Genomic DNA, 23,026 nt, shown 5'->3' on the forward strand with positions numbered 1-23,026 from the left:
AAATGACAGACTCAAGGTTTGTAAGAAATCTAGAGGGACTATGATATCTGAAGCAGAGGTGAGGGTTGCTACAAGGAAGGCCCAGAGAAGTGGCCAGTTAACTTCAGCTGCGCACTGGCAACTACATGGAGTGGCGTGCAAGGGTTTTTATTTCACCTGACGGCTCCTAGGTAGTTCCCCTTACAGTGAGGAATTTTGGGGAATTTCTGTTACTTTCATGTGATAGTATTCTGACTCCTGCATGAGTCTGTCATGATTTACAAATAGTTGAAAGTAGCAAATAGCATATTTCTATTGAATATCTTTTTTCCCCCCCTTGGTACATACAGGTGAGTTTACACCTGAGATGCAGGTGAGAATTCGACAAGAGATGGAGAAGGAGAAAAAAGTAGAGCCTTGGAAAGAACAATTCTTTGAAAGCTACTATGGTCAGAGGTAAATATCAAGACAGGTTCTATAAACCAGTGTTAATTCCTATACATACATCATGTAGTGCTTCATCTTATTACCTTTCCAGAAAATCTAGTGTGCAATTTCCTTCATTTTTTTCCACTAGTTCTTTTTTACCAAGAAAAATATTTTTTTCTTACGAATCTTAGGTACACAGAGTTGGATTACTCATAATCCTTGACTCTTTTTTTTTTTTAAAAAAAAAATTTATTTATTTATTTGGCCGTGTCGGGTCTTAGTTGTGGTGCGTGGGTTCTTCATTGTGGTGTGCAGGCTCTTCCTTGTGGCGCACAGGCTTCTCTCTAGTTGTGGCATGCGGGGTTTTCTCTCTCTAGTTGTGGCACGTGGGCTCGAGGGCACGTGGGCTCCAGAGCACACGGGCTCTCTCGTTGAGGCACTCAAGCTCATGAGTTACAGTGCACGGGCTTAGTTGCCCCGCAGCATGTGGAATCTTAGCTCCCTGACCAGGGATCAAACCTGTGTCCCCTCCATTGTAAGGCAGATTCTTTACCACTGGACCACCAGGGAAGTCACAGTCCTTGACTCTTAACACATTACCATTGTAGATGGTGTGGTTTCTTTTATTTATTTAAAAAAAAAAAAAAAAGATTTTATTATCTTGAATTAGAGTCCTTACTTTGAATAGATTGGTTTTTCTTCCAGTAACTTTATAATACAAGAATACTGAAGTTCTATATATTTTTTATTGTAGTCAGTTATCCCACAATAGGATAACTTATCCAGAATCACTAAGGAATCCTGTAATATGGACCATTGTATTCAACGTGTAATTAAACAGCCTTTCTTCTGTAGAAGGCACTGGGAGATATTCATAGCTGAATCAAGATACAGACCCTTTTCTCAAGGGGCTATATAGTCTGAGTCAGTTTTTTTCCTAACAGAAAAAAAATCTTAATGGGGGGATTTCTCTGGTGTTCTAGTGGTTAGGACTCGGAGCTTTCACTGCTGTGCCCCGGGTTCAATTCCTGGTCAGTGAGCTAAGGTCCCACAAGCCATGCGGTGCAGCCAAAAAAAAAAAAAAAAATCTTAATGAGGACACTTAAATAGATGACAGTGGAGCTGTATTGTTTGAAATAGAATTGAACACCCGGAGTTTTTTTTTTTCTTTTTTTTTTTCTTTTTTTTTACGCGGGCCTCTCACTGTTGTGGACCCCACCCGGAGTTTTAATTGTCTATTAGTCTCCCTTCCTACCTAATGGCAGCCTTTAAGGATACTCCATAACCATAGCTTGAGAACGAATGGCTCTTTTCCTTACCTCCATGTAGTGTTTATTGATCCCCTTCATGGTCATTTCAGAAGTGATTCTTAATGAGATGAAGAGCGCCATACACCAATTTTTCTACCTTCTTGGTATGAGCTTTGAGCTTTTCTACAGAAACGAGGGTGAATACATTTAGACCATTTTTATAGGTAACAGTTATTCCATAAATATTGTTCATTCCCTCCTTATAAGATGGAGCATTACAGCCATTCTTGGGTCTTTCTGTTTTTAGCTGTTACTTTTTGCCAGCTTTTTGGAAGGACTATATTTGATTACTATCCAGATTTGTCCTCAGCCATTCCATCTCAGGGGTGCGGTACTGATTATTGAAGTCACCAGAGAGGGCTATCTTGTTTTTGCTTGTTGTACGAGGAGTCTCTAGTGACCCCTACAGGGTAGCCTAGCTCTTAGCCAGGCCACACTGTGGAAGTCTCACTTGGTCTTCACTCCCAGGATAGCTCAGAGGCACTTGATCTCAGAATTTTAGAGCTATACCAAGTGAAATTTAAACAGGCTTTCCAAAAACTCAGAGTTCTCGTTTTCAACCTCTAGCGAATATTGACAGCCACCTCTCCTACTGTCTCCCCTGGGTCCCTTAGATTTCTTGGGCCAGCCTTTCTACAGGTACTGCAGAGTAGAGCTGATCACTGTCCAAACCCACAGTCCCAGGGTACATGGGTCTTTGTCTTCTTTAACTTCTCTGTGAGTAGTCTGTGATCCATGCCTCTAGGCAGTGTAGCCCCTTTGTAAGCAGAAGTAATAATAATTAACATTATATTGAGCATTTATGATGTGCTGGGTGCTATTCTCAGTACTGTACATGCATACATTATATTGAGCATTTATGATGTGCTAGGTGCTATTCTCAGTACTGTACATGCATACATTATATTGAGCATTTATTATGTGCTAGGTGCTATTCTCAGTACTGTACATGCATTAATTTAGTTACTCATAATAGCAACAACGTACAATTAAAGAAACTGAGATACAGAAGGCTAGTCACTTACTTATTACATGGATAGTAGGTATCAGAGCTAGGATTTGAATCCAGGCACTCTGGCTCCAGACCCTTCACTAATATTAATAATAGTGAAGATGATATATGAAAATTACCTACTAAGTGTCACAGGTTCTTCTAGGCATTGCCATACACCATTATCTCATATTCAATAACATAGGCCATTTCTCAACTACAATATTTCTTTCTTCCACCTTTTAGTTCTGGCCTGAGCCTTGAAGATTCAAAGAAATTGACAGCTTCACCCAACGATCCCAAAGTAAAGAAAACCCCAGCTGAGCAACCAAAATCCATGCTTCCTTCAGAGGCCTCTCCTGTCAATATAGTCTCAGTAATTCCCCAGTTAGTGTCTAAAGAAGAAGTACTACAACTGCCATCACCAGTCAGAAAAGAAGAGCATGAAAGCCAAGATAAGATGCAGCCAAACTCCAAATCCCCAGAGCCCCTGCTTTCCTCAGCTCCCAATACAGATGAGCTTAGCAGCGTCCCTCCCATCAAGTGCCCAAAGGATGAGGCTCTCTTGGAGCAAAAGCCAGTTGCCTCTGCTGAACAGAAGTCTGAGAAAGAGAGTCATCTCACTACAACTTCAAATTATAACAAAAATGAAAGCCAAGAAGCTTTAGTTACATCCCTGAGCAAACCCAAGAGCCCTGGGGTAGAAACAACAGTAGTGAAGCCCATAGTAGAAGCAGGTCTACAGGAGACCACTATGAAAGAGCCTCCATCAACTCTGGCTGATCACAGCCCAGAAAGCCTCAAGAGGAAGTCTTCTGTCACCCAAGAAGAGGCCCCTACAAGCTGGGAGAAAAGACCACGTGTCACTGAGAATCGCCAGCACCAGCAGCCATTTCAAGTCTCCCCACAGCCCTTTCTCAGTAGAGGGGACAGGTTCCAGGTGCGGAAAGTACCACCTCTCAAGGTAAGAGAGCGGGAAGAATTGAAAAAGAAAGATGGTCTGAACGCTAAGTTTTTGGTTGTACCTACTAAGTTTCAAATATTTGTGGTATTTCTTAATGCAGAAGCAGTTGTATATATTTGATATGCATGTAACTGTGGTCATACACAAGTAAAATTATTAAGAAACAGGCATTTAGAACTGCATCCTTATATGTATATATATAGCTGATTCACTTTGTTCTACAGCAGAAACTAAGACAACATTGTAAAGCAATTGTATTCCAATAAAAAAACATCATAAATAAAAGAACTGCGTCCTCACAGATCCTTTTTGGGGTTTGAATACTTATTCAGATATCTGAATATCTAATGCAGTCCACCCCCACCCACACCCCTGCTGGCTACTCTTGTATTTTAAGACAGTTATGGAAAGTATTCTGTCTCATGTGACAAAATAATAAGTATAATAATAAACAGGAGGAGGTCATTGATGTGATTAAGAGATCACATCTTTGTATCAAGAGCCATGATATTTAACACTTTATTGACTGGAGACGTATTACAGCCACGGGCATTAGTTTCTACAAAAATCCCCAGTCAATAATGTGTTAATTATTGCTGCCATAACTGATTTGATGTTCTGAGAGCCTGGAACTACCTTTTAGTTCCAGCCTTTTAAAGGAAATGTGTGTGGCTGCCATGAGTCACCATTGGTCACTTGAGGGACCTTAGTAAGATGGAATAGCCTTGCTAAGCTCTACTGCTTAGGATATGTGATTAACTTGTGTTTTAGCCCTATATTGCTGCATATCAGATCTTTTAAATTTCTATAGCAGTGTCACTACCTTAGTGTGTACTTGGGCTTGTGCCTAATATCAGTTTGCAGTTCATTCTTAATTTTATTAATAGTATTTATTAACACTGTTGTGTCTACTATGAACCCAGGCACTGAGTAGCATTCATTCACATTAGAATATAAGTAAAACAAAATAAGCCAAATAGAAATACTTTTTTCCCTTTTTTATTCACCTTAGACTAACCAAAGTCCTACCTGGAACTATCCCTTGGAAACACTCAGTTCCTAGTACTTGACCTGTTGCATGCACTGGGAGACTTCTCTCTCTCATTTTGCACCATAATGATATGATGTTCTTCATTACTTTTTAGTTTTAAGATTTGTGATTGCAGCACTTAGGAATCTCTCCTTTTTTCTTTTTCTTTTTTTTTTTTTGATATTTTTCTACCATTAGCATACACTGTCATGCTTTGCTAGAGATTCTGAGTTTTATGATAATCACTTGTACTCTTCTTATAAAAATATGAGAAACCTTTCTTTAATGGGTGTCAATTAGAACTTATCTGTAAACCTGAGAGCTGAGTTATAGTCTAGGTTTTACTTTATATAAATGACGCTGGGTAAGAACCATCATTTCTATTTCCTCATCTTTCTGCTAATCCAAAGAGACTCTACACTGAAAACTTAAATCCATTGTGACCAAGTTAATGTTATTTAACTTCTTTCCTTTCTTTTACTTCTTCCTCATTTCCCCAAAAACTTTCCACCAGAAGTTGCTTTAGTAACACTCTTACCTTAGACCCTATCTCAAATCCCATTTTCTTAGACAAAGCTTAATGTAATTTATAACAGAACAAAATCTTTCAAACAAAACTTAAATAGAAAAACAAAATTTGAATTTTATTACAAATGTTATATATGTATATGTGTATAAAATTATATATGCACATATATCTATTTTATATATGCATATCTACAATGTAAGATGTGTACATATATGTATATAGAGAGATGGACAACTCAAACAGACATTATGTATTTTCCATTCAGTATACAATTATAACAGAAAGAATCTAATTCCTTTGCTATACCAGGGTAGGGCTTCTCAATAAGTTAAATTGTTGAATTGTTATCAGTGCCTAGAAATCTTGTGTGGTTTTTGTACTTTAAAAAAAAGTATAACATCTCATTTATTCTATATAAACGGGTAATAGGACTAGTTACCTAAGTAACTGAAAATTCTCATTTTTAAGCATTAAAACTTTTTATTTTAACCACTCTTAAGGATTGTCCTTATTTAATCAACATGTTATTAATGATATTCAGTCATTATGATAGGTATCCTTTATTGTGCTGGATATGTTGTTATTCTAAAGATTATTCTAATGTAAGGTTGCTTGTTCCCTATATATGATTCCCCTGCACAACTGTGCTTTTTACTTTCTTGTTTTTAATTTTCTAGTTTTATCTGTTTTTCCCCCTATTAGTTGTCTGCTAGATGGTATTACCAAGGGGCAACAGTTGCTTCTTTCTTATTCTGGGCAGCTTCTAAAATACTGTGTACAGTTGGATGTAAAGTAGATTTCAGCTTTAAGAGAGAGGTTGAGTATATCTCATGATGAGAAATATGTGGGCTTTGTGACAGGTCTAACTTCTGAATGACAGAGAATTCTTCAGGACTGCTGACCTTTTTAGAAATGGGTATTGCAGATAATGAAAAATCTTTAGTGACTTTATTAGTCTCAATTTAAGGAGTTCCAGAAAGATGACATGCATTTTCTTAGAGCTCAGCGGCTTAATATGTTTTTAATTACATGTCCTAGGACATCTGTAACAGTTATTTGCTCTTTTAAATTCTGCCAACTATTAGAAAGGCCCAGATACTGGTTCATTCTACTTAATTCCAGTAGCTTTCAAAGTATTGTTTTGAACAGGAGTCAGATTCCTTTCAGGTATAATATTTTATGATATGAAAATCAGTGGTGTCAAACCTAATGATGCATCAGAATCTCGTAAGAAGCTTTCTAGAAATGCATTTTTTCTCTAGGAGTTCTAATTTGTAATTTTAAGGACAGGACTGAGAGGATGTATATTTTTTAAAAGCTCCACAAATAAGTATAATGCCAGCAGGGGGTGAGAATGACATTGGTTAACATTACAGACATTATATACATACCCCGTCATGTGGGTGGGCAGAGTGGATCACACACACTGTCTTCCTTCCAGTGCGGTTTAGAAGCCTCTGTAATTTGAGATAATTCAGCCTATATGCTTAGCTGTGCAAGTGTGCGTGTGTAAAAGAGAAAAGAACAAGAATTTTCCTCTGGACCTCGGTAGTAAAGCCAAGAAGTAAAAGACAGTAATGGTGTGCTACTTCTTTATTTCTTCTGTTTCTGTCTTCTCGCTTTTAAACACATTTTAAAATGTAGATACCATAGAAAGGTCTCTATCTTAAATGACCAACTGTTACGAGTAGTAATGACATTAAGAGAGAGCTGTGTTGTAAGAAGAGGTTTGAGACTTTGGGGTGGGAGTGGATGTCGAGGGAGGGGAGTCCTTGGCACCAATAGAGGAGGTGAAAGGATCCTGGAGACAAACCTTTGTGACTGTCCCCATGGTTTGGTCTCTTAGTCACAGGCTTCCCGCCCTTGTCATAGGGTTCACCCTACTCAGAATTTGTGTTAATGAAGTTTGATTGCTCTTATAAATGAAAACTAAGCTCTGTTGTTTTTTTCCCCCCCTAATTCTTTCAGATCCCGGTCTCCAGAATCTCCCCCATGCCGTTTCCTACATCGCAGGTCTCTCCCAGGGCTCGTTTTCCAATCTCCATCACTAGTCCTAACAGAACAGGAGCCAGAACTCTCGCAGACATCAAAGCAAAAGCCCAGCTGGTCAAAGCACAGAGGGCAGCCGCTGCCGCCGCAGCCGCAGCTGCTGCAGCCGCCTCAGTTGGAGGGACCATTCCCGGACCTGGCCCAGGGGGTGGACAAGGTCCAGGAGAGGGGGCTGAAAGGAGAACTGCTAGAGGAGGGAGTCCAGACCCAAACAGAGTCAGTGAAACTGGAAAGGGCCCCACACTGGAACTGGCAGGAACTGGAAGCAGGGGAGGTACGAGAGAGCTTTTACCCTGTGGTCCAGAGACTCAGCCCCAATCTGAGACCAAGACCCCAGGCCAGGCACAGTCTCACAGTGTCTCTGGAGCACAACTACAGCAAACCTCCTCAGTGCCTCCACCATCTGCCGTCAGTGGAGCGTGCTCAAGTGTCCCGTCACCAGCCCACGCTAACACACCCCCACCAGCTTTAGGGAAAGTAAGTAATGAAAAACTGAATCCCACCAGGGCGGCAGCCACGGTGGCCTCTCTTAGCCACCCACAAGGGCCCAGTAACGGTAGGCAGGAGAAAGCACCTCCTACTCCAGCAGATCCTGCTCTAATCGCAGGTGCCTCACCTGTTCATTTTGCAGTCGATGGCACAGTTGAGCCCAAAGCAGGTTCTAGTAAGAATACACCAAACCCTCCAGCCTCAGCAGAGATAAGTGCTAGTGCTTCAGTGGACATGACTCCCTCCCCTTTAACATCTTTATTAGCGACAGCCTCTTTAGAGAAGCTTCCTGTACCCCAGGTCGTTGTAACCATAGCACCTACTGGATCGGCTCCATCCTCGAGCACTTTGCCAGCAGCTTCTAGCCTTAAGACCCCAGGAGCTTCTTCAAGTATGAATGGACCCATTTCAAGGCCAAGCTCTAATATCCCTGCTAATAATCCTTTGGTAACTCAGCTGCTGCAAGGCAAAGATGTTCCCCTGGAGCAAATTCTGCCTAAACCTCTCACCAAAGTTGAAATGAAAACTGTTCCACTAACTACAAAAGAGGAAAAGGGGATGATGATAGGAGCACTCGCAGGTACCAGCGTAACAGAAAATAGCACCAGAGAGGAAGTTAATGAGAGACAGTCCCATCCAGCTACACAGCAACTGGGTAAAAGTTTGCAAAGTAAGCAACTCCCCCAGGTTCCAAGACCCCTTCAGCTCTTTTCAGGTAAGGATCTAAGGGACGCTAGCATTGACACACACCAATACCAAGAAGAACTAAGTAAAGCAACCCAAGATCAGATCCTTCAGACACTCATCCAAAGGGTTCGGAGGCAGAATGTTCTCTCGTTTGTGCAGCCCTCCCAGTTCAACTTCACTCACTCAGGTTTCCAGTTAGAGGACATCTCCACAAGCCAGAGGTTTATGCTGGGTTTTGCTGGCAGAAGGACATCCAAGCCTGCAATGGCAGGTCACTACTTACTTAACATTTCCACCTATGGCCGGGGTTCAGAGAGCCTTAGGAGGACCCATTCTGTAAACCCCGAAGACCGATTTTGTCTAAGTAGCCCCACTGAGGCCTTGAAGATGGGATACACAGATTGTAAAAATGCAGCAGGAGATAGTAGCAGCGGTAAAGAAGATGATACTGATGAGGAAAGTACTGGTGATGAGCGAGAATCTGTCATGGTGAAGGAGGAGCCGCAGGCTTCCCAGAGTTCTGGCAAGTGTGAAGCAAGTTCAGGACCCCACAGTAGAGAAACCCTATCCACCAGTGATTGTTCAGCTAAAAAGAATGTGAAGGCAGAGATGCCAGTGCCTGAGCAAGCCACTTTAGGCAAGGAAAATTACCTGTTCACTAGAGGCCAAACATTTGATGAGAAGACCCTAGCCAGAGATTTTATTCAGGTAGCACAGAAGCAGATGGCTCACGCCGTGAGAGGTAAGACCGTGCGGAGCAGCCCTGAGCTTTTCAATTCTACTGCTCTTCCTCTACCTGCAGACAGTCCTACCCATCAGTCTCTACTCCTTCCACCGCTGCAAACCCCAAAGCTGTATGGAAGCCCCACACAGATTGGGCCAAGCTACAGAGGCATGATCAACGTCTCCACCTCATCGGACATGGACCATAACTCTGCTGTACCGGGGATGCCTGACTGTAGCCAGGTATCTAGCAATGTCGGTGATGTCATGTCCTTTTCAGTGACTGTCACAACCATCCCTGCTAGCCAAGCTATGAATCCCAGCAACCACGGCCAGACCATTCCTGTTCAGGCCTTTCCTGAAGAGAACAGCATAGAGGACACACCTTCGAAATGTTACTGCCGATTGAAAGCCATGATCATGTGCAAGGGGTGTGGAGCCTTCTGCCACGATGATTGCATTGGCCCCTCCAAACTGTGTGTCTCCTGCCTTGTCGTTCGGTAATGAGACCGGGAGGACACACTGTAAAGAAGGCAGGAAGGGGGAAGGGTTGACAGATGTGGTTTTTGAGTTCTTTTGGAATCACAGAAATAAACTAGGTTTCAGTTGTCTTAAGAGACAAGTGTTACTTAATCAGGAATACAGAGTACAGATCTTACATTTTAGAGGAAAAGCACCTTGTATAGTAAGTCCAAGTCAAGACTTTGTGAATTTGTGACAAGTTTGCACTTACAAAATCATGTAAATATGTCACATCTTGTTTTAACATTTTTCCAGGTGTTTAGGTAATAATGTATCACTTTGACTTCAGATTGATGTCCCACTTCATGTGACTTTGAAAAGTTTAATGCCATGCATGGTGAAAGGAAGCGATTTCCCTTCTGCCCTTTCTTAAGAGGCTAGGAAAAGAAAGGAGTGAGGGAATGGTCTGAAGAAATGACCACTCATGTTGATTATGTCTTGACTGTCTGACCGCAGGCTTTACGTAGGTTATTCAGCCTTCACAGGATTTGGATTCAGGGTTTACTCAGTACCTTTACCTTAGATGGAACCTTCTCAAGTTCAAATTCTTGATAAGGTATTAATTTCACAGGCAGTACTTCAGACTCTGAAAATTCTGACTTGGTTCTTGGCTTCCATAAACGAGTACTATTGCCAGGCACTCTGCTTGCTGTTTGTGGATCCCTGCTGTTCCCTAATCCCACTCCCTTGCCCTGAAGCAGCGTGCATGGTCCATGAAAAGTTTGCCTCACAGGGCCCCTTGGGTTACCATCACCTGTGCAGGGCAGTAATTCCAGCAATAATCTCCGAGGATTTAGTCATTCGTGGGAGCTTACAAACAAGTTTGAAATACTAGTATAAAATTAACAGAAAAGTGTTAGTGATAGGGTGATTTGAACTATGTGTTTTGTTGGGTAAGCAGAGTAAAGGTGCAGAAACTGTTGAACTGAACATAAAGAACTTTGGAAAACAATTTTAACACTAGAAACAAAGTAGCCCCTCTCATCCTCTTCTCTCCCAACCTGTTACCTAATGTTCTACAGTTAGCTGTTGCTACAGGTAGAGAAACTCATTAATACCACATTTGCCCATTCTGTTAAACCTGTTTTGACCTCCCAGGCATCTGAGGAATATGGGAGTAATCTTGTATATTACTCTGAACATACACGTGTGCGTGCGCACACACACACCGTAAAAGTCAGACACTTTTCCTGTTTTAGAAAACATGTCCCCTTTCTTGGACTACTGCTCTCTACACACTAGAAATTTCTAATGTAAAGGGGCTTTAGTGAATGACTTAGGGAACATCTAGAAAGCAAAAGAAATCGGCTGCGAATTTTTGTTTGTTTTTGTTTATTTTTTGTCTCCTTTATGTTGAATTCTGTCTCTAGTGACTAAAGAATTTTTGAGTACATACATTTAGGTCATGGTTAAAGAACATTAAAATAAATCTACAATTTACCAGAATTCGGTATTAAAAAGTTGGGGATTGTCAATGTGTATCATTTGCATATTGATTTCAGATCTCCTAATTTCACGTATGTAAAGGACATACATTATTAGTGCAACCTAGTACGGTCATAGTTGTACTTAATATTCAGGATGTGATATATACAAAATGCAGAACAGTTTTTTGTTTGTTTGTTTTTTGCGGTACACGGGTCTCTCGCTGTGGTGGCCTCTCCCGTTGCGGAGCACAGGCTCCGGACGCGCAGGCTCAGCGGCCATGGCTCACGGGCCCAGCCGCTCCGCAGCATGTGGGATCTTCCCGGACCGGGGCACGAACCCGCGTCCCCTGCATCAGCAGGCGGACGCTCAACCACTGCGCCACCAGGGAAGCCCCCTGCAGAACAGTTTAGACTCGTTAACTAAATCACATTCCAGATTAGGGGCAAGTAGGCAGTAGTAATCTTAGCTTTGCACCCATTCTGCTACCCACCCCTCCCTACCTCACCTCCTGCATTATACATACACTCTTTTAATACTTTCAAACCCCATAAGAAACTATTTACTTCTATTTTTTATTTTTTGTTCCTGAGTTTTTTGTGACCCAAAGCAAATATAGGATTAATATCTGTGTTCTAGTTTCAACCAAGATAATTTGATGTCCTTCTAACTTCCCTTTTTCTTCCAGCACACACACAGCTAAGAGGTAAGAAATCTGTAAGGATCCAGGGATAAGGAGCAAGTTCTCCAGCCAATAACCAGTAGGAGTCAGAAACCATGGTTCTGTTCCCAAACTTTCAGTGCCCTGGGTAATCCCAGGGGGTGTTAAAAAGACCTATTGCTAGCTAAAACTCTCCATTCCCAGCTTCCTCACTCCCCACTTGAGTGGCAGGACTGAGGGGTGGCCTGCTGCCGGAAGTGGTTGACTGTTTCAGAACCGACCCCACGGTGAGCACGAGTTAACCAATTTGGATTTTCAAAATGCTTTTTCTTCTTCACACCTTTCCTGTCATAGAAAGTCTCTCCTCCATGGTTCTCTTAATCTGAGGATGGACAGACTAACCAGGAAAGGAGGAAAGGCATCAGGGATTTTCAAGTCCATTTAGAGAGCAAACCATATCGTGCCTATTCATCTTGACCCGGGCTCTTGCAGATAGGTCCTAAGCATTACTATTCACCAGATTCTCTTTACAGATAATACCCAGCTAATAAAATATTCAATAAATCGTCAACTAGGTACACTGCCTCACTCTTGACTAAATGAGAGAATAGTTAGATTCTCTTAGATTGGTAGAAAATTGAATGCAATCTATCGGTTTCAAAACGGTTTCACATAGAAGGTCATTCATCTTGTGCTGACTGAGCTGAGAAGAAAAAAAGAAAAATTACAATCTGGCCCTTTTGAAAATGCAGCAGTGGGAACAAGAAAACCTTTAAATTATTAGAATATGGTATTCCAGTACCTTTAAAGCAGTTTTTATCTTAGGTTTGCAGTTACTTTGCCTTTCATTTCAGTCTGAAATGTTTCTAATAAGTGCTAAGCTTATTTTTATGGTATTAAGTTGCACTGTTTCCAGTGACTAGTCAGGCATTATGCCTGATGCTTATGCCTCCAGGGTATGCTTCTCAAGCCTTCAGATAACCTTCCACTTCAGGTCACCTTGGGGAGGTGGCATTAACAATATATCATCTCAGTCTTACTTGGGAATGTTCTAAGTTGTCTAGTAGAGAAGACTCCCTAAATTTTAAAGAATTTTTATTAAAATTCTCCATCCTATTAAACAGAAAATAAAGCCAAATAACCTGGAGTTGTTTGCCCTACGTAACCCCTGTGTTGAAGATACTGAAGCTGTCTGTGGTACCCCATGTAACATCTTCAAGAATAAGGTCTGGCAGATGGGAAATTTTTCTTGGGGCAGGGGAAGCATACTTACATGGGCTGGGAAGGCACACAGTGTAGACGTTTCAGGAGTTATCACAGATTTAAATAGCCAAAGGAGGACGTCATTGCCTTCCAGGTGAAGGCATAAATTGGTACATTAATAATTGGACCGTTTACCATCCTAATTGCTATTATTGCCTTTCTTCACCTAAGAGTCCTTAAAGAACTCTTGGGTGAAATTATTTGTTATAATGAGGGGGTCTTCTCTGGTCATTACATCACTCTTTGTTTCTAGAGCTCATTGTCAGTAAGCAGTACCAGGGTTGTTTTCTCTGTGACCTACAGATTTCACAGCAAGGAGAGAAAAGTCTCCCTGTTGCGTTACAACAGTGTGCTAAGTAAAAAAACTTGGCCAAGGGTAGTTTGCAGCTCAATTTACAGAATAGTCCAAAGAGACTCCGAGAAACATGATGATAGGCAGGGATCTTTCCTACCGTGTTTCAATACCTACATAACCTATTGAAAGAGGACAATAGGTAAAGCAGTTCCTAAAGTTGGAAGTAAGACCTTCATAGATTCTTGGTTACTTATTTTTTTTAATGCTTTACATTTGATACAACTATTAAAGATCAATTTTAAAAATAGCTTTCCAGTAATATATTTTAAGTAATATATATTTTAATATCTATGTAAAAAGTGACAGTGGGAGACTTTGAATTTCTCATATAAGGTATGTTTAATGTAGGGCCTCACTGTTAAGGCACAAATTATTTCAAAGGAAGTTACTCTAAAGACACTCAGATTATTTCCAAAAAAATGCAATAAGGGGAAGAGTTTTGGAGTTTATTTTTTATTTTAAAAGAAAATTGACTTATTTACCACAAGCTATTTTTTTTTTCCTTCTGGCTAAAAGATTTGTACAGACTGGTTTGGTAAATGCTAAACTTTTGTGTCTTTTGCCTTTTTAAAGGAATTGTTAACATTGGAATTGAGGGTATGTACAGAGAAGTTGGTGTCAACACCATTTAAAAAGTCATATTTTTTCACAAATATAGAAAAATCATTTTACATAAGAATTTTAAGTATTTGCAATAAATATATGTATATAGATTGTATGTATTCATATATTCTTATTTTTCATTTTATTATTAAGTAAAAGATAATTAAAGTGGAAATAAAAACCTTGGAGTTTTCGGTGCATCTTGAGGTCTGACATACATGTGAAAGTGGTGTGGGTAAGGGCCCTCAGTTGTTGCCTTATACTACTATTGGAAGATTACCAACAGATTGCATAGAAGATAGTAAAATGAGGAATTTGGTGATAAATCAGGGTAGCGTATTTCTTTCAGAACTCTAGTAAAAATATTAAATTCTCCTAATATGTCTGTCTCTGTGCTTTCACCCTTGAACTGTTCTCTCTCCTAACCACCTAATGTTACTGGGAAAGTAAAAACAAAACAAAACACAGTGCATTGTTTTTTTAATGTGCCCATTGTTTGCTTCTAAGACAAAGAATGGCAAGAAAATATCTCGGGGTGGCGGGGAGCGGGAATAGGTTTTCCTTTCTCCACAGTGGTTAATAATTCATTAGCAAACATTCACTTCCACCACCTTCCAGGCCATAGGGTTTATGTGAAGAAATAATATCGTGAAGATAATAGAAAAGTTTTTTTCTGTTTCCCTTCTTTGAGAAGTGAGTTTTGTAGCCAGTTTTATGTCCTTCCCAACTGATCTGGAGATAGAAGGGCTAAGAGAACTTGAATGTTGATCTCCCTAATGTCAGGAAGAGTGTTTATGGAAATGAGGACTTAACCAAAACGTTAGGAGAGGTTAACCATACCTAGAGATAATTGAGTCCTGCTGTCCAAGAGAAGTCATTTTGTGATTGTAAATATTTAGTTTTAGGATATGATTGAGGAAGCAAAAGGATACCTAGATAGTCTCTGGGAATAAAGGCGTATAGCCCGTTCTTTAAAAATGAATAATACATAGCTTTATTGGTGACCTGAAAGGAAATAAGGTCAGAGTTTGAAGAATATCTTAATGACCCATGAAACACTTTTAATTATAGTTCACTAGTTCTCCCCATAATTGCTCAGTTGTGGTTATTTTAACTGATAAAAACAGCAATTTTTGGAAATTAGGATACTTAAGAATGCTTCCCACCCCCCATAAGGCCATGCTCTGTGGCATGCAGGATCTTAGTTCCCCATCCAGGAATAGAACCCGTGCCCCCTGCATTGGGAGCACAGAGTCCTAACCACTGCACCACCAGGGAAGTCCCAAGAATGTTTTTTAAAAGACGGCCTTATTATTTTTCAAAAATTGAAAATTCAAACATAGGGCTGCCCAAAGACATTGAGAATAGTTCAGATGTCTAAGAGAACAGCGCTAAATCTTTGCTGAAAATACACTATCTCTAAAGGAAAAATTTTAAGTCTCAGGGAACATCTGCATCCTCGTAATTCCCATACATGGTAGATAGGAATGAAGGTGAAATATTTAAATGTGTGTGAACCAGTTCATGATGACTGTTTACAAAGACCACCCCCCCTCAGTTTCTAACATGTACTTTCTGTTATTTATTCCTACCTCATAGGAAGTAAAATTCATATTCAGGTAATGACATAGGACCTTAAGGTATAGTTGGACTGCAGTTAATCGAGAAAGAGCAGTACATCACGACGCAGCTTCAACTTGGATCCCCAGCTTTCCTTTATTTACATCACAGAGTCTTAGAAACCTGTGTTCATCGCTCTTAACACTAGTTGACCAAGAGTGGTCTTCACAAATCAAATTTCGCATGTTTCTAGTTCTTGTACATAAATCATGTTATTCACTCATTCAAATACCTTTTGAACATCTGTGTGCCAAGCACTGTGCTAAGGTTCTGGTTAAGCAAAGGTAAAGAAAAGCAGTCATGTAAGTTGTAAAAGGTCTTCCTAAAATAAGTAACCATACAGCACATGTCTAGTTCACAGCTCAAGGAGTAATACATGCTACGTTATTTCCCAAGACGTGTTAGAAGTTTAAGAGTAAATGAACTACGAAATAGAAGCATTCGAGGCACTTGGCAAAACATGAAGAAAGAAAAGAAAGGCATTGCCCCTACATGAAATTAACTGTGGAATTGAGCCAGGTTGATAAAATTTACCTTTTTTTGACAACTGTCACTGGAAGATCTAGAGATTAATCAGAATTTCAAGGAATCTCTTGGTAATACCTAAATTGAGACAATCAGGCCGAAAGCAATCCCTTTCAATGAATACTGTTCAGTATGTCAGTAAAGATATGTAATGTATTGAATTGCTTCATCTTATGTTCAACTAATCCTTTCAAATAACAATTTGGTAAATAATGCAGCTTTCCTGTCAAACCCAAAATAAGCTAAAGGGAATAAAAAAACAGAACCTTGATTTTCATCTTATAGACTGGTGAGAAGGAAGTGTATTCATTTAAAATTGTTAGATGTTTCATCCCCTTTTTCCCTCCATAATGGATAAAATTACCGTTCTTTTTCTTCTAATACTGTAGAATTGACTTTTTTTTTTCCTTTCTACTTCTGAGTCACAACTTGCATTAAAAGAGGCTTCAGCCGGACACTACCCCTTATAAAGTGGCCTAAATCCTAATTCTTTAAGACTTTCTGGTAGAAGGGTTTTAAAAGGATAAATGAAGATATTTCGTCAGTGCTTATTATTGAACTTTCCTTACCTGGGTTACTGGACTTGCAACTTGAATTCTGTATTCCAAAATACCCATGTTCACCTTTTAGTCAAAAATTATGAGGTGTATTCCACCATGTAATACAGTCTCAACTCTGTCCAGGAACTATGAGGGCAGATATCCTGTGTTTTCCTTATACTTAGTGACATAAAACAGAAGATTGGGTTTCTTTCATAGGGACTGTATAAACGAAGGAATCTCTATACCTCTGTGTATCTTTCAGTCTTAACCTAAAAAGGGAATCCCTACAAAGATTTCCTTATAACAAAAAGGACAGACTAACCCTGGAAGAGAGAGATGATGAGCTGTGGAGATGGGCTGTGACTAGATAGTGGGTTGTCCTGAAGAATAACTGCAAACTCAACTTTCCTGGTTCTTCAAGCTCAAAAGAAACTAAAGGGAATTTTTTAAATCCTGACTTTCATCTTGACTACAAAACCTATCGAGTGCCTAGGAGAGAAGAAAGGTAAACCCAAGACTGGATATAAGATAGATTTAAGTAAACTTGGAATTATTCTTACCCTTTTACCGAATTTTTTTTTTTAAGTTTTGGGTTCCCATAATGTAATGAATTGCCATGAGTGGACCATGGAGTTTGATGTGAGGCATTTTGTGGGCTAATAGTTTTCTGTTGAACTATGTTGTCTGTCTAGTGGCAGCTTTTGCCACTGCTCAGGGTTTAGGAGTGTGTACCTGTGTCTTAGTGACGCAGACATTGGCTCATAAATACTATATTAAACCAACGTGAGTCAGCACTTTATTAACTTTAATCATGGATCCCTTTTTAAATACTTACTATTTAAAATTCAGATTAGCCCAATAAGAAAGCAATGCATTTAATGTCAAAATGTCTGAAGGTAACTATTATTTTACACACAGTCTGTGTCCTTCCTACGGAAAGTGTGGTACATAAAATTTTACATTTCTTGGGTCAGTTCTTTTCAAAACACCAGTGTCTATAATGTTTTCAGATACCTAGAGCGTGGGAAAGCTGGAGTTGGACTTGGACCCCAAGTCAGCAGTTGTTTTCATTTTAGGGTTTCAGGCATAGCAATTTGAAGTGACCCCATCTGAACCTGTATGTAATCACTTTGAACAAGCTTTAAATTTGGTCACCTGCTTGTTGCATGAGGAGACAGATTCTGGGCTGGGCAGGACCTGACAATTTGTTCTCTGATAATCAGCTACTGATTGAAGAGCAAGTTTGTTATTGGAGACTTCACGAAATTTCTAGAACCCATGAGAGATCTAGAGTACATGATAAGTGAAACTCTAGAAATTAAAAACCTTTCTCTTAGCCATAAGTGCTATGACCTATTTTTTTTAAACCCGTCTTAATTCTGTGACTCATTGCATCATACCTTAAGAGAAATCAGAATGGAAGAAATGACCTTATGTTGGTCTTACTTTAAAATCTTTGTGCACATAGGCCTTAGCACTTTGACAGATAAAGCGCTGCCTTTTAGATCCTTCTCACTCTTGTCTTTATTCTTCCCACTTTTAGACTGTTCCTTTTATTGGTCGTATAAAACTACCTTCAGAATTGAATGTATAATAATGTTTCTGCACATGGACAAACTGTATTTTAATGACTCATTTTATGTGTAATAAAGGCATACAGTTTTACTCCAGTGACTGTGCCTTTTCTTTTCCAAAGAAACCAGACACTATATTGAATGACTTACCTGCTTGTTTCCCCTTCCCCTACCTGATTGCACAGTTGTCCCTGGGTCCTGGCTAAATTTGGGTACTACAGAGAATGCCAGTCTCTTCAGGCAACATGCAAAGAGAGTTAAAGAACTCAACATGAGCCATAAAGAGGGAATGTATTTCAAAAATTAAAAGGACACCTATACTACAAAGCTACAGTAATCAAAACAGTGTGGTAATGGCATAAAGACAGGCATAGAGGTAAATGGAACAGAATGGAAAGCCCAGAAATGAACCCTCAAATATGTGGTCAAATGATTTTTGACAATGGTGCCAAGAGAAGTCAATGAAGAAAGGGCAGTCTTTTCAGTAAATGTTGGGAAAATCTGATATCCCCATGCAAGAGAATAAAATTGGACCCTTCCTCTACACCATATATAAAAACTAACTCAAATGGATCAAAGACCTAAGAGCTAAAACTCTTAAAACGGAAATCTTCATAATTGGATTTGACAATGATTTCTTGGATATGATGCCAAAAGCACAGGCAACAAAAGAAAAGATAAATTGGATTTCATTAACAATTTAAAAACCTGTGTATCAAAGGCCATTATCAACAGTGAAAAGGCAACCCACAGAATGGGAGAAAATATCAGTATTTGCAAATATTTCATATATTTAATTTAAAAAATCAGTATTCATATAAGAAATTCCTACAACCCAACAACCAATTTAAAAAGTACTTGAATAAAGGACTTCAGTAAAGGACTTGGATAAATCTCCAAAAGATACATACAGGTGGCCAATAAGCACATGAAAAGATGCTCAACATCACTAATCACTAAGGAAATGCAAATCAAAGCTACAATGAGATACAACTTCACACACATTAGGATAGCTATGTTGACCGTCAAAAAATAAAACAGTGTCAGCAAGGATGTAGAAAAATTGAATGCTTGTGCATTGCTGGTGGAAATGTAAATAGGTGCAACCACTGTGGAAAACAGTTTGCTTCTCAAAACAATTAAACGGAAGTACCTTATGAGCCAGCAATTTCTGGATATACACCCAAAAGAAATGAAAGCAGGAACAGATATTTGTACACCAATGTTCATAGCAACATTATTCGCAATAGCTAAAAGGGGAAACAACACGAATGGATAAATAATGTGGTATATACATATGAGGATATTATTCAAGCTTAAAAAGGAACGAAATCCTGACACATAATTCGACATGGATGAACCTTGACATTATGCTCAGTGAAATAAGCCAGACATAAAAGGACAAATACTGTATGATTCCACTTATATGAGGTACCTAGAATAGTCAAATTCCTAGAGACAGAAAGTAGAATGGTGGTTGCCAGGGAATGAAGGTAGAGGGGGATGGGGAGTTAGTGTTTAAAGTTCTGGAGATGGATGGTAGTGATGGTTGCACGTGAATATACTTAATGCCAAGTGTACACTTAAAAATGGTTAAAACAGTAAATTTTAATGTGTATTTTACCACAATAGAAAGCAAAAGCAAAACGAAGCTCAAAGTGGTTAGAGAAATAAAACTTGTGAGACATTTTCTGGACAACATGAGAATGTTCTTTGTTTTATAAATTTATTTTATTTATTATTTTTGGCTGTGGTGGGTTTTCATTGCTGCGCGCGGGCTTTCTCTAGTTTCAGGGAGCGGGGGCTACTCTTCATTGCGGTGCGTGGCCTTCTCATTGCGGTGGCTTCTGTTGTTGCGGAGCACAGGCTCTAGACGCACAGGCTCAGTAATCGCAGCATGCGGGCTCAGTAGTTGTGGCTTGTGGGCTCTAGAGCACAGGCTCAGTAGTTGTGGCGCATGGACTTAGTTGCTCTGTAGCATGTGGGATCTTCCCAGATCAGGGCTCGAACCCGTGTCCCCTGCATTGGCAGGCGGGTTCTTAACCACTGCGCCACCAGGGAAGTCCCAAGAATGTCTATTTTAAAAAGGCTTTAAGGAAATAAAGAATGTAAGTTCCACCAATGGAGCTAAAAAAGGCCCTGTAGCACTAGAGAAACTAGTGATGACCTTAGAAGAAGCCATGTATCTTTGAAGGAAGCAAAGCTCTTGGAGACCACCCTGTGCAATGACTCAGAAAAGTGTCCTTGGACCTAAGAAGTTAGAGCTGAGAATAGAACCAAGTACAACCAGGAACCCAAAATGTATCATCAGTGCTGAAGGTTACCAGGAATTGATGACAAGAAGCAAGCACTTTTAAAAATAAGCAAAACTATTAACCGTCCTCCTCTGACATATTAAGCAATTCTAGTGAAGAGTAGAATTCTTGTAGTGGACATCTTTTGTTGATCTGAGAGGCAGAAAGCTACTTCATTTTTTAAATGTGTGCTTTATAATTTTTTACTGAAGTCAAATACCTCTCTATGTGAGCTACTTCTGTTTCTTTGTGAATTGTCTCAACAGGACTTCCCTCAAGTTTCCTATTAGAGTGTTCCATTAAAAAAATTTTTTTAATTGAGGTATAGTTGATTCACCATATATTAGTTTCAGGTGGACAACATATTAATTCAAAATGTTTATAGATTATACTCCATTTAAAATTATAAAATATTGGCTATATTCCCTGTGCTGTACAATATATCCTTGTAGCTTAGAGTGTTCCATATTTTCCTCAGTAAGTGTTCTTCATATAATAAGGATATTAATTTTTGCAATGTTTGTTGCACATATTTCTCCTAGTTTCATGTCCCCCATTCTTGTTTATAGTCTGTTTTGCCATACAGAAACATTTAAATTTTCGGTAATTGATCATTCTCCTTAAAGACATTTGTTTTCATGATGTGCTTAAGAAGTCTTTTAACAATACATTGTTTGTAAAAAAAATTTAGCCCCTGCTTTTTTTTCCTAGTTCTCCTTACTGTTTAAATTTTTTTAGCAGTTCTATTAAAGTATGACTGGTATATAACAAACAGTCCATATTTAAAGCATACAGTGTGATAAGTTTTGACATATTTTACCACCACAATCAAGATTATGAACACAGTTGTCACCTCTGCAATTTCCTTGTGCTTCTTTGTAGCCCCTCCAGCCCTGCTGACACCATCCCCAGGCAACCACTGATCTTTCAGTCACTACAAATTAGTTTGCGTTTTCAGGAATTTTATACAAATGGAATCATACAGTATGTTTTTGTTTGTTTGTTTTGTTTTTGTGTTTTGGCTGCACTGCACGGCTTGTGGGATCTTAGTTCCCCGACCAGGGATTGAACCCAGGCCCTTGGCAGTAAGAGTACGGAGTCCTAACCGCCGGCCCGCCAGGGAATTCACAGTATGTATTTTTTACTGCTTGGCTTCTTTCACTCAGTGCAGTTATTTTGACATTCATCTGTGTTGTCACCTGTATGAGTAGTTCATTTCTGTTTATTGCTGAGTAGTATTCTATCGTGTGGATGCACTAGAGTTTATCCATTTACCTGTCAGTGGACATCTGAGTTGTTTCTAGTGTTCGGCTATTACAAGTATAGCCACTGTGAACATTTATGTACAACTCTTGGTACGGATATAGGCTTTCATTTCTCTTGGGCAAATACCTAGGAGTGGAACGGCAGGACAATACGGTAGGTGTTATGTTTAGCTTCTTAAGAAGCTGCAAAACTATTAATATTTTCCGAAGTGATTGTAGTACTATTTTAAATCCCCACCAATGGTATAAGAGATCTAGTTTCTCCATATCCTCGTCAACATTTGGGTCAGTGTTTTAAATTTTAGCCATTTTAACAAGTGTGTAGCGTTATCTTCCTAATGACTAATGTTGTGGAACATCTTTTTATGTGCTTATTTGTCATCCATATACCTTTTTCCATGGAGTGTCAGTTCAACCCTTTTGCCCGTTTTTCCAATTATTTAGTCCTTTGATTTCCATATGAATTATAGAATCGGATGTCAGTTTCTATACAAACAGCATTTTGATTAGGATTGTGTTTATGATATACATCAATTTAGAGAGAATTGAGATCTTAACAATATTTCACCATCAACCCATTATTCCATTTATTTATATGTTCTTTAGTTTCTCTCAGCAATGTCTTATAGGTTTCAGTAAATAAGTCTTTTGTATCTTTTGTCAGATTTAACCCTACATTAAAAAAATTTTAATGATATTGTAAGTGGCAATTAAACTTTTTTTCAATTTAAAAATTCAACACAATTTTTGAGTATCAGTTGGTAGATATGATGAAATGATAATTGATGGAAAACATTCAATTTATATTTTTATGCTGGTTTTATATTCTATCTTGCTAAACTCACTTATTAGTTATTATTATCAGCTTTTATTATCAGCTTTATTATTAGCTTCTTTGTACATTCCATCGGATTATAGATGACTGTTATCTCCAAAGACAAAAAGTTTTATTCTGGATAACCTTTCTTTTTCTTACCTGACCTCACTGGCTAGAACCTGTAGTACAATGTAGAATAGAAATGGTGAGAGTGGAAATCCTTTTTCCTTATCTTACAGAGAAAGCATTTAGTATTTCATGTTAAGTATGATGTTAGCTAGAGGTTTTTCCTAGATGCCCTTCATCAGGCTAAGGATGTTCCCTTTTATTACCTGCCGAGAGTTGGGGTTTTTTTATTGTTGTTGTTTTTTTAAATCAGG

At 39.1% G+C, this 23,026-nt stretch overlaps 1 protein-coding gene across 3 annotated transcripts in view; it reads left to right on the forward strand.

The window, feature by feature from the left end:
• Nucleotides 1-18,366, forward strand: part of ASXL2 (ASXL transcriptional regulator 2) — a 134,449-nt gene extending 116,083 nt beyond the window's left edge. For all 3 annotated transcript variants that reach the window (XM_024764393.1, XM_024764394.1, XM_024764395.1), the window contains 3 exons: nucleotides 330-435; nucleotides 2,956-3,673; nucleotides 7,201-18,366. In XM_024764393.1, coding sequence (XP_024620161.1) covers nucleotides 330-435; nucleotides 2,956-3,673; nucleotides 7,201-9,684 — 3,308 coding nt within the window. In that variant the 3' untranslated portion in view covers nucleotides 9,685-18,366. The remainder of the gene's footprint in view (nucleotides 1-329; nucleotides 436-2,955; nucleotides 3,674-7,200) is intronic.
• The last annotated feature ends 4,660 nt before the right edge of the window (nucleotides 18,367-23,026 follow it).

The sequence above is a fragment of the Neophocaena asiaeorientalis genome, unplaced genomic scaffold, assembly GCF_003031525.2.
Source record: "Neophocaena asiaeorientalis asiaeorientalis breed wild unplaced genomic scaffold, Neophocaena_asiaeorientalis_V1.1 scaffold345, whole genome shotgun sequence".
In the NCBI taxonomy this organism is placed as follows: domain Eukaryota; kingdom Metazoa; phylum Chordata; class Mammalia; order Artiodactyla; family Phocoenidae; genus Neophocaena; species Neophocaena asiaeorientalis.